General features: G+C 44.1%; 1 protein-coding gene across 1 annotated transcript in view; it reads left to right on the top strand.

Moving 5' to 3' along the window:
• The first annotated feature begins 5035 nt into the window (after positions 1-5035).
• Positions 5036-12098, top strand: part of wdr27 (WD repeat domain 27) — a 50685-nt gene continuing 43622 nt past the window's right edge. The window contains exons 1-12 of the mRNA XM_085428402.1: positions 5036-5184; positions 5992-6133; positions 6366-6490; positions 6916-7029; positions 7144-7195; positions 7529-7599; positions 7680-7794; positions 7884-7986; positions 9867-9958; positions 10121-10185; positions 10892-11004; positions 11920-11993. Of these exons, the coding sequence (XP_085284528.1) occupies positions 5038-5184; positions 5992-6133; positions 6366-6490; positions 6916-7029; positions 7144-7195; positions 7529-7599; positions 7680-7794; positions 7884-7986; positions 9867-9958; positions 10121-10185; positions 10892-11004; positions 11920-11993 (1213 nt within the window). The 5' untranslated portion in view covers positions 5036-5037. The remainder of the gene's footprint in view (positions 5185-5991; positions 6134-6365; positions 6491-6915; positions 7030-7143; positions 7196-7528; positions 7600-7679; positions 7795-7883; positions 7987-9866; positions 9959-10120; positions 10186-10891; positions 11005-11919; positions 11994-12098) is intronic.

Genomic DNA, 12098 nt, shown 5'->3' with positions numbered 1-12098 from the left:
TTCCCAGTCCTTTTCAGACACCGCTTCCTGTAGATGTCTTTTATGGCAGGAAGTGGTGCTCCGGCGATGCGCTGGGCAGTTTTCACGACCCTCTGCAACGCCTTCCGGTCCGAGGCAGAGCAGTTCCCGTACCAGACTGTTATACAGTTGGTCAGGATGCTCTCGATGGTGCAGCGATAGAAGTTCACCAGGATGTCTGAGGACAGGTGGTTCTTCCTCAGAGTCCTCAAGAAGAAGAGGCGCTGGTGAGCCTTCTTGACCAGCTTGGAGCAGTTGGTCGTCCAGGTGAGATCCTCGGAGATGTGGACTCCCAGGAACTTGAAGCTGCTCACACGCTCCACAGCCGTCCCCTTAATGTGGATGGGTGGATGTGGGTCAGCATTCCTCCTGTAGTCCACGATGAGCTCCTTGGTCTTCTCGGTGTTAAGCAGCAGGTTGTTTCTGTCGCACCACTCAGCCAGACGATCCACCTCCTCCCTGTAGGCGGCCTCATCGTTGTCACTGATGAGGCCAATCACCGTGGTGTCATCTGCAAACTTTTTTTTTTTTTTTTTTTTTTTTTTTTTTTTTTGGCCTGTCCCGTTTGGCTCTTTTGCCATCAGAATTGTTGTCTAAAGGCAAAGAAAGATGCCCAACGGATTTACTTTACCAAACTGACCATCCCAGCCTTGCCGTAATGGTCCATTTGATTCACCTTTTATTGTTTATTTTATTTTCACTTACTGAATACGGGACAGACTTGACTGGGGGAAAGAAGGGGAGAAAGAAAGAGGGAAAGAGAAACAGCTGAGAAGAGGGACGGGGGAGAAGGGCAAAAAACAAAAACCAACAGAACGGGCAGAGAAAAAAAAATGCATATATCAATCACCTGGATCACCTGCTGAGAAAGAAAAAAGAAAGCAAGCAGAAGAGAACAAGAGTAATAGAATAAACAACATCACAATGATATATGGGAATATGACAGTAAATACTAAATGTTAAACATTATTGTGCAGTACATAAGATCAACAGAACACAGTGTGCTTTGAGGTAGGAGCCAAAAAGGGTGTAGTTTGTGGGTGTGATCACCCGTGTGTACACCTGTGAGCATGGACGCGCTTGTTTTTTGTTTTTTAAAAGGTTCCTTCATGTAATAATCTGCTAGAGGGTGTGGGGGGGCCACAGCCCCGTCCTCCAGGGCGTGAAGCAGGTGTGGAGGAGATCAAAACTCCAGACATCCAGAGGCCCCCAGAACACAAGAGACCAAGGAAGACCAACAGAGGGGCAGCTGCGCCACTGTCCCGGAAAGAGCTGAGGAGAGTCCCAGATGAGGGCTCACTCAGCAGCCGCGGAGCAGAAGCCAGGGGGAGTTGCAGTGACGCGCCCGTGAGCTCCGCCGGCAGCCAGCTGCGCCTGAGTGACCGAGCCCCAGGCCGAGAGGCCGGGGGCACCCCACCTCCGAAGTGGCCCGAGCGAGCCCCAGGCTCCAGGCCCCGATAAGCGGCCGCCAAGGAGTGAGCCGGTGTGTACCTGGACGCCCATCCCCGGACACAAAGAACCACCAACGCACCGATGTCTGAGGGGGTCCGCCACTGGCAGGGGAAGTGGTGGTAGGGGGAGATAGGCCTCCAAACCTTGGAGGGCCTGAGATGTCCCCAGAGAGGTGGCGCCTGACACCCAACCTGACATATAGACACAGACATACAGGCACACACAGATACAAACATCCATTCCCACCCTCATGCTCTCATATGCATTTACTCCACACTCAACCAACGTGGAGACAGACATAAAGAGACGTTGTACACACGATCACACTCCCCAAGCGTACTCTACAAACCGGGTCTAGGTGCCCCCGCCCCTGGAGGGGGGAACTGCACCCAGACCCAGGTGGTGTTTCCCTTTTCCCTGCGGTGGGGGGAGGCAGACCGCCCCGACTCCGCAGCAGCAGGAAGGCTCCACACTCCAGACCGCAGTCGGACGGCCAACTCCTCCTCCTAGTCCTAGCCCCCCTGCTCCAGCAGGTCGCAGAGAATGGGGGTGAGAGAAGACTCCAAACCTCCCTCCACCCGCTCATTGTAGTGTTGATGCATGTGTGTTCTAAGGTGCATTTAAAACACAGGAGGGCTTGGAGCTACCTGCCAGAGAGCAGCAGGTAAGCGCATGGTCCCTCCTGCTAGCCCTCAATGTCTACGTGTATTTAAAATTGAGAGGTGGGCAACGATGCCAGGGGTGGGGTGTACACCCTGATGGTACTTTGGACTCCGTGTATCGTGCCCACCCCCAAGATCCTATATGTATGTGTAATGAGAGTGTGAGTAATGTGAATGTCTAAGTTGTGGGATAAAATTGAGGCAGAGGCAGCCAGAAGGGGACAGAAGGGGGGGGGGGGGGGGGGGTAGCCTCCTCTGCACCCTGGTGACATACCCCTACTCCAAGGCCCTGCATGTGTGGGTGGTTGTGGTGGAGCAGGAAGAGGGAGGCAGCTGGAGATGGGGAGGGAAGGAAGGGAGGGGCAAGTGACCCCTCCCTGGGGCCAGCTCCCCCGCTGACCCCAGTAGGCACCCCCATACTCCGCGACCCGCCAGGGAAAGGGGGCCCAGGCCCATCCAGACCGGGCCCAGTGCAGCAGCGCCGCCCGGCCCCACAGAGCCCGGGACAGTCCACCCAACCCCACCACAGAGAAAACTGCACCCACCCCACCATCCACTCATCTTCCAGACTACATAAGACAATAAACACCCAGGCTGAGATCTTCCTCCACCTCTCCTGTATCTCCCCCTCCTGCAGAGGGAGCTCCTGAGGAGAGGAAAGCTCCTGCAAGATGTGACAATCTCCCCCACCAGTTGAAGAGCCCCCCAGGTGGCTCGACGCACCGGTGGCACCCTGCTCCAGGGCTGGGCCCCCATGCACCCACCCGCCCACAACCCCGGCAACACACCAACCAGGACCCAAGCCCCCGAGGCCCGGTCCGGGTCCCAGCCCAGAGACGGAGCGCCCCCAGAACCTCACGCCCATCCCGGACCCACCCAGGGGCAGCCAGGCTACCAGGTCAGTAACCCACGCCCGTCAGCACAGACCCTCCCCTAGCCCCGCTGCACGCAACCGCGAGGAAACAGTCACCTGAGAGCCAACAGAGCCCCTAACCGGACATGACCGCTACCCCGGGTTGAGCCCCCCAAGGAAGATGCCTCCGGGGAACCCCCCGACGCCCTAAGCCTGTCATCTGCAAACTTAATGATGGTGTTGGAACCATCAGCAGGTCTGCAGTCGTGGGTGAAGAGGGAGTAGAGGAAAGGGCTCATCACACAGCCTTGTGGTACACCGGTGTTCATTGTGATGGTAGATGAGCAGTGGTTATCCAGCCGGACGTGTTGGGGGCGGTTGGTCAGGAAGTCCAGTAACCATTTGCAGATGAGGGAGCTGATGCCCAGGTCTGTCAGTTTCCTGATGAGTTGTGAGGGGTGGATTGTATTGAATGCTGAACTGAAGTCTATAAACAGCATTCTGGCGTAGGTGTTGTTGTTGTCCAGGTGTGAGAGGACAGAGTGCATTGCGATGGAGACTGCATCCTCTGTGCTCCTGTTCTGGCGGTATGTGAATTGGTGGGGGTCCAGGGTGGGGGGGAGACAGGATTTGAAGTGTGCTAGGACCAGTCGCTCTAAGCACTTAGTGATGATGGGGGTGAGTGCTACTGGGCAGTAATCATTGAGGCAAGATGGGTTGGAGTTTTTGGGTATCGGGACGATGGAGGTGGATTTGAAGCAGGCCGGTACCACAGCGTGGGCCAAGGACAGATTGAATATGTCTGTGAGCACTCCTGCAAGCTCCCCAGACATATTCATCCTGTTAGCAAACAGGATGACTCGAAATCCACTTAAGACTTCTTGTCCTCTGATGTCTTCTATTGGTTCTTCGTTTCGCCATGAAGAACTTTCTTTTTACAGAACACTTTAGGCACAAGGCTGCAATGTGAAGTCCAACAAAAGCATTAATAAAAGTGATATTATTATTATTATTATTATTATTATTATGTATGCTTTTATTTTGCTTTAAAAATGCTTAAAGTGAACTTACTTAAGCAGACTGAATATGCCACTGAGCATAGTGTCACTGTTTATCAGTTTATCATTGGCTAACTTGCTTTCTTTGCAAAGTTGAATTTGTAACGAGCTTATTTACAGGTGTAATCGGACTGTGTTTTTATTGTATTTTTTTATGCAATTAGCTTGAACATCTTTTTTTTCTCTCTGATGGAATCATTTTTTCTGTGGGTCCCCAGCAACTTGAAATCCTTGTAAAAACTTATAATAAAATAAAATCCTGCGCATACTACTACTAATACTACAACTAACAATAAAAATATTTAATATAAAATTATTTATAGCTTAATGATGATGAGCAACATTAACAATATAAACACAAGCTCAAAATAACCTTGTAATCAATAATGCCACCTAAGTTTTCATATTTAAATTTAATTAAGTAACTCTGTTGTATAAATATATGTTAGATTGTGACTCAAATCACTCTCTATTTTTTTAAACAGAAAGAAGCACACAATCTAACGGGGACTACCATCTTGCGGTCAAATGGTGAAGTACAAGTACGGATGGTTTATTGTAGAAGCTCCACTCTAACCCTAATTCCAAATACTTCTGGAGTTGGATGCAAAAGCTACATAAACTGGGCAAAGCGTACAGTTTTGATGATCGAAATGTTGCGTGAAGACATTTTTAAAACAACAAACGTGATTAAAGCACGTGAGAGAACAGTGCGTGTTTGCGTGCCTAGCATTAGTATTACGACTTGAGTGAAGCGCTGCCACATAGACGATCTGTCGTGGCGGAAATTTGTTCGGTGTCATAGCAACGATCAACATTTCTAAAGCGATTAAAGTGTCGACGAGCACGGACAGTTAATAATAACGACAGGAACTGTATGAGTACGCACACACAGTTACTAATGACGCTCCACGTACTTCTTCCAGGAGATAATTAGCGTTACGATCGTAACACAGCAGGCGGAGGGTCGTGTCACGGCGTTAGCCTGTGACAGATGGCAAAGATGCTGACTGAAAAGCTCAGTTTGACTTGTGACAGACTCCTGTCACACCGGCAGCTCGCATGCTGTTACTCTTATTTTAGCATACCACAGCACGGCAAGGAAGTGCTCGTTTACAGCACAAGGGACGGACAGCAGAAGGTTTGTTAGTTTTTAAGTAATTTGTTCGTGTCTGCACCATGGTCCGCACTCTGGCTACAGAGCGTCAGAACAATTTAATACATCTGAAAAAATCATATATATACAAAAATGTCATTAAAAAGTATTTGTTTGAATGTTTGACCCACACTGAAATGCTGCAGCGAAGTTTACAATAAATACCAGATTTGCACGTTAGATTTAGCATATCATGGCAAACTAAACAAACAGTTCATCTGCATTCAGACAACTTTCTTTTTCGTTTCTTAATTCACTCGTGCCATGACCGCGAAACAAGCCACGCGTGGACAGATTGCTCTTCCTCTTACATGACGGACTTTATTGTCATTTTGCCAGCCAGTTTGTTTCAAGGTGAACTAATCTGGAAGAAACAGTGTCACTAACCTAAAAAGGCCAGCAGGTGGCTGTTTAACCTCTCTTTCTTACACATTTACTAGCCCTGGGCCAGATTATGTGGATTCCAGCATAGTACATTTAAAAATGGCAAAACCGGTGAAACCTTTATGCACAGACAGGCAAACAAACTTTTATACATTATCCACTCATCTTTTATATATTTTAATGTTGCATTTAGTCACAATCACAAATGGCCTGGTGTTTTTGTCAGACAGTAGGGAACCTACTAAATAGATCTTTGTTTAAAATTGTGCTAGAGTCAAGGTCATGTTTGTCACTTTACAGGCGATTAGCTGTGAATTGTAATGGATTGTGAGATACATGAGCTGCTATGTCATTGACCTTCTTGACCATTGACCATTCATGCTTTACTAAAGTATTTTTTTTTCATAGCCCCTCATACTAACTGGTCACCATGGTGACATCAGTGCCCTTACTTTTGGAAAAAGAAGCAGTCCTGTTATCCTCTGCTCCGCCTCTGCTGATTACGTCATTGTCTGGGATATTGAATTGTGCCAGAAGAGAACACAGGAGGGTAAAGATACATAGTTCTGTGTGTTTGACCCTGAATTGTTGCATGCTGTGAGCAGTGCTCTGCAGTAAAGCGTTTCTCCATCCCAAATCACACACATTTTTCCCCATTATAGAGCTCTGTTTTGCAATGTTGCGGAGCCACTTTAGCACACGCTTCATATCACGTGATGTAGTGAAAATGATCATTTTCCTGTTAAGTTTAAATGTAAGCAGACAAACATTTTGGTTTGCAGGTAAAGTTGCAGCTGGAACAGTTATCGGGACTTTGCTGGGGGAGGTTGTTCATCTTTCATTTTGTTTCTCTGATGCACGAGTGGCTGCATGCACGGGAGCAACTGCATGTATTCTCAGCTCAAAGGTACCAGATGATCATGCTGCACGTCTTCCACTTGGTCAATGTATTTAAGCTAAAGGGTTGTAAATGGACTGGTTTTTATACTTTCTACTCTACCTGATCACTCACAGCACTTTTAAAACATGTGCCTCATTCAACAATTCACATTCACATTCATACAACCACTTTTTTCTATGCTCTGTCTAACATTCATACACATTTACACTCTGATGGATGCAGAGAGCAACTTGAGGTTAAGATCTTGCGCAAGGATATTTTGCATGCAAGCTGGAGCAGCCAGGGATTAAACCTGATTTTAAGATTAGTAGATGACCTGCTCTGCCTGCTGAGCTACAGTCACCTCATTGACTTTTAAAAAAATATTTACTACAAGACAGTAATCACCACTTGTTCTTACTCAAGTTTTACGGTTGTTTTTTCCACATCAGAGACCAGAAACTATCCATACCTTGACGGGCCACCTGGGACCTGTAACATCAGCAGAGTTCTGCCCCTGGAATAACGATATCCTCGTCACCACATCAGAAGACCGCACCTTTAGGGTATTACTTTAAATTTTACACTTTTTATTTAGCCACAGTGATGTGTAATGGTTTAGAAAAACAAATTGTGCACACCTTACTTGGACTTTTAGCTTTTTACTTTTGTCTCGTCAGGTGTGGGATTTAAAAACTGAAGCTGTTTTCTTCCAGTCGTTTGTGCTTTCAGGTATGACGTAAATATTTTAAATCATGTTGGTGAAGCGGTAAACATTCATTCTTTTGAGCTTCGCCCCTTTAGCCTGCAATACTCTTATTCACTTTGTACAGTAGAAATGATAACTCTATTTTAAAACAGGACTATAAAAACTGGGATGTCAGATTAGGCTGTTGGTTAAGGATTGGTATCTCTTTCTGGGGTTTTCTCCCTTCTGTACCCAGGGTTCCTGTGATAGAAGCCACTCCATTAGCATAAAGTAAATTAGTTATGATTATTCAACCATAGTTTTCAATTTTCTAAAATTTGAAGGTTTGAAAATATTGAACTTCCTTAATCCTTTAGCCTCTCCACTGCTCACTACATACTTCTTGGAAGAGGACAGGCATCTTATCACCGGTTCAACTGATGGACAGGTTAGTGACTGAGGTACGCGGCAGCTCAAAAGGCTCAGACACTGAAATTCCACGAGCTGAAAGACAACTGTCTGTTTTAGGTGTGGTGCTTTTCTCTCAGTGACGACCACAAGTGTCACCTAGTGACCAAAATGGACCTTGAGAAGATGGAAAAAAGACATCAAATGCACCGAGAGACTGTGAGCCATCAAGCAGGTGACGCGACATGAAACAGATAGTTCTTTAAACTAGTTGGAAAAGTTCACTCAGTTACTTTTATGCTACTTTTGGATGTTTTCTTCCAGGGTGTGTTTTAAAATCGTCTGCTGATAAAGTGGAGACTTCAAAACCTGTTCTCAAAATGGCTTTATGTAGGCCTCTATCAGACATCAATGGTGACCAAGAAAAGTAAGTACAGCTTAGCTGGAATAGGTGCCTTGACCCTTATTATAACTTCCTTTAAACTGGTAAAACTACATAAACTAAACAGTGTGGATGAATGGATTCGTTCACAGAGTTGTAGATGTAGTTTACAATTAGTTTTCAATCATTAGTCACAAGAAAAAACTAGATCTAAGCCTTTCATTTACTCGTTTCCTCCCTCTCAGTGGATCATATTGTTTGATTTTAGCACAAGGAAGATCTGGTTCTCTTCATTTTTGACAGGGAATCTTAATAAAGCACGACTGTCAGCTATATGTATTCTCAAGGGCTCTATTTTGTTTATTATTCCACAAAGTGCAAATGGTATGTCATCCAGGAGAATATTAGCAAAATGATTTAAAACACATATGTCAAATTAAAAAAAAAAATAAAAAAAAAAGCTGCACATTTTTGCCATTAACACAGTGTCACAAGCTCCTGGAAAAAAAGTCCTTATGACATGCCACATCCGTATGGACTAATTGCTGCACGTGTTCACACACTCACAGGAAACCTGAAGGAAACTTCACACGGCGCGGGAAACTGCTGTCTCGAAGCATAAAGTTTCAGACCGTTGAAACATATTGTTGCTGTGACAGGAGGCAGGCACTTGAAAAACACGCAGACATGACTAGATTTGTATGATTCCTAATTGCTGTAAGGAAAGCTTGTGATCTCAGTGCAGAGCTCAGCGACTTACTGACTTCACACTTTACTGTTAGAGTGAAATACAGAACAAGTGGAAGCAGAGTCAGTGTGTGATCATTTGAAGTCGTTGAAGTTTCTTTGCAAGCCACATATTCATTGTATAAGACAAAGTAATCATTTCTAGTCACTGTTAGCATCAGTGTTTAGACACTATTCAGACAGCACACATTTGAAATAATTGATTTACTACAGCAGTACAGTTTGGCACAACAGAGTTTGGCATCTGGACTTCCAGCTCATCATTCCCTGCGAGTATGTTTCTATAAATTTGGGTACTGATAAATAAATCTTGCTCTGGAGACTTGTGGATGTTGTGTTGGTGGAGGGGTTGAAGGAGCAGTGATGCTGACGTGTCAGAGTGAAAAGCAAAGCTTAAATATATAAATAAATTGGGACACTAGGGAACTAAAGCATGTTATGTATGTTTCTCACAGTGCAGCTTGATGTGCCAAACTAAAGTAGCTCACGGGCTTTGCTCAAGTAAGATTCCACATAGTAGTATGAAAATAATGATGCACAAAAATGTAAAACCTTCCAAACATAAATTGCCCACAAACTCAAAACCTCAACATGCAGCCCAGAGCAGGAAGTGGATAAAAGAGCAGAGCGACTGTGGCTCAGGGGGTTGGGAATCGCATCTGTAACCGGAAGGTCGCCGGTTCGATCCCTGGGCTCTCTGTCCTTGGTCGTTGTGTCCTTGGGCAAGACACTTTACCCTACTTGCCTACTGGTGTTGGCCAGAGGGGCCGATGGCGCGATATGGCAGCCTCGCTTCTGTCACTCTGCCCCAGGGCAGCTGTGGCTACAACTGTAGCTGCCTCCACCAGTGTGTGAATGTGAGAGTGAATGAATAGTGGTGTTGTAAAGCGCTTTGGGTGCCTTGAAAAGCGCTATATAAATCCAATCCATTATTATTAGCTCCTTTCTTCTCTGTGGTATTAGTTTCCAGTGTGCTGAATGTATATAGTTTAGACTGCATGAAGTCAAAGGTAACTTGAATCAAGGCCTATACTTTTATGGTGTACATGTCTTGCCACTTCATCACATCAATATGTTGATCTTTTGTGTCGTTTGTCTGACCCCAAATGAAAAATTCTTTTTGCGAGAAAACCCCTTAACATGGTTTTTCCATATGTTTCTGTTTGGGGGCCCTGCAGTGACGACAGCTGGTTTTGTATTGGAAGCTCTGATGGTCTGTATGTGGTTGATCTGGCTACGTCTGAACTGGTAACAGCGCTATATTTCAAAGGTAGGCTGCTGGGGACATGCCTTCTCCCATCTTTCTGTCTTTCTTTAAGAAACTCTGGTATGCCTCCAATAAAACATGTGGTTTCCCCTGAGAGATTCCACTGGTCATTTCTTTTTTGAATGTGATAGCACATGATGATGAATATGATTTTTGTTCTTGTAGATTACCCTAAGCTGAGCATCACCATGGCTGGCTCATGGACCATCTCTCCAGGGTGTGATAACTCTGTGAGTATTTCCATTAAAATTGCCTTTTCAGCTTGACTTCTATCATTAATACAGTGTTGCTGGTATTGTTTTTAGTATAAAGAGATAGGATTTACTAGTTAGGATAGTGCGATATAATGTTTTTAATGTGTGTTTGTCTGCAAACTGATTTCATTGGTGTCACAACCATGTAACATGCAGTCACTGAACTTTTGAAGGTTCTAAGTAGAAATTAAAATAAAGTGCAGCAGTCTATTTGTAGACAGGCCAGAACAACATCATAGAAAAAAGTAGATTTCCATAGGCTTTTGGATAATTGCCAAATATAATAAACTCTGTAGGAAATAAATGTAAACAGTTACACGTATTCTCAGCAGGAGAATATTAACAAATTAACTTTTATGATTGTTGGAGTGTAAATGCACCCACCACCTCTCCCCATGTCTGGCACTATATCTGGTATGTAAACATACAATATTTTTGAAAATGGCTGCAGCATTAAAACCGATCCCTAAACAGCTTTGCTTTGTTCTTTTCTTAAAACTTCTGCTAAATAACCAAGTTTATGGTTCACCAATGGCTAACTTTTATGTAAAACAGTAGCAATTATTTAATGTTCTCTCAGTCTAACAGCTTAAAACACATGTTTATGTATATATTATTACTACAAGAATAGTGTTTTTTATTTTATTAAAATTTTAATTGATTGAATTTATTTCCCACACAGATGCTGATGTTAGTGAGCTCTTTGTTTACCCCATGTGTGGTCATGTTGGAGGTGCGTCTATATGACCTAGGAAGGCCCTTGGCTTGTGGCAAAGGATTTTCAGTGTTCCCAAGGTAAAGCTGGAGTTAACTGAAAAATATTAGGTAGCAATACAATATTTTAATGATCTACAGTGACAAAACCTTTTTTTCCTACTCACTTCATCTTACTGATCAAAACCAAAATTCAAGTTTAATAGAACTTGATGAGGGACACTGTGGCCTTGTAGTGTAGCTACTTGAGGTCTAAAACTTTGTTTTGCTTTTTATTTTTTATGGGTAGTATAATAGCAAGCATTTCAGCTACTTGTTTTGTGAAAAATAAAATAAAAAAAGATTAAAAAAAAGTCTACAAACGACAGACAAAATAAGTATTTTTTTAACTATTTGAAATAAGCACAAAACTGCTCTGGCTAGTGAGTGATTGCACTTTATACGATTCTAAACTTTTAAATTTGCATACGTAAGCTAACAGTCACAATAAGATTACTTTTTAAATGCCAAACGTTTTAAATTGTCCTCTGAGAAAGAAGGAACATTCATTCAGCCATTACCTGTAACTCCATAAATGATTACCTAGCAAAGTCCAGCAGCACCAATAAGGACTAATTTCATCAACGTAATGTGCTTTTTGTCTGCTTTAACAAATTTGCTATTTGTGAGCCAAAGCATAATCATTTGGGATAGTTACAACTTGCAAAAACAATGCCTTTATACAGTTTTGTTAGTCTGGTCATTTGAGCTTATATATGATTGTGGGCTGTTTTTTAAAGTTGGCCTCCTGCCTCTAATGCCCTCTGACTCTGACATTTCCATATTAACTTCCTCTATTACAAACATTCATGCCATCTGGTTTTTCATGAGTCAACAATATCATGGCATTGGAAATCAGAGGGGCTAATAATCCATAAGAGTGGAAAATGCTGTGCTCCTCCATTTCCAGTAACTCCCCCAGCCCTCCCCTCCATTTCACCCCTCTCTTGTTTTCAGTTCTCCTCCGCTGCCCAATTCTCCCCTCAATACTGAGCTAAAGAGGAAGGAGCCCAGCCATCCTAAAAAGAAAGGTCAGCATCCCCGAACACTCACCTCTCACTTATACTCATACACACAGAATAAAAAGAAAGCTACTGCTATCTGAGGACTTTGAGCTTTAAAAATGTGACCCTTTT

Source organism: Rhamphochromis longiceps, linkage group LG13 (genome assembly GCF_057381845.1).
Source record: "Rhamphochromis longiceps isolate RC_006_pf linkage group LG13, R_longiceps_female_GT1.1, whole genome shotgun sequence".
Taxonomy (NCBI): Eukaryota; Metazoa; Chordata; class Actinopteri; order Cichliformes; family Cichlidae; genus Rhamphochromis; species Rhamphochromis longiceps.
Note: the sequence above shows the minus strand (reverse complement) of the source record. Positions and strands in the feature narration are given on the sequence as shown.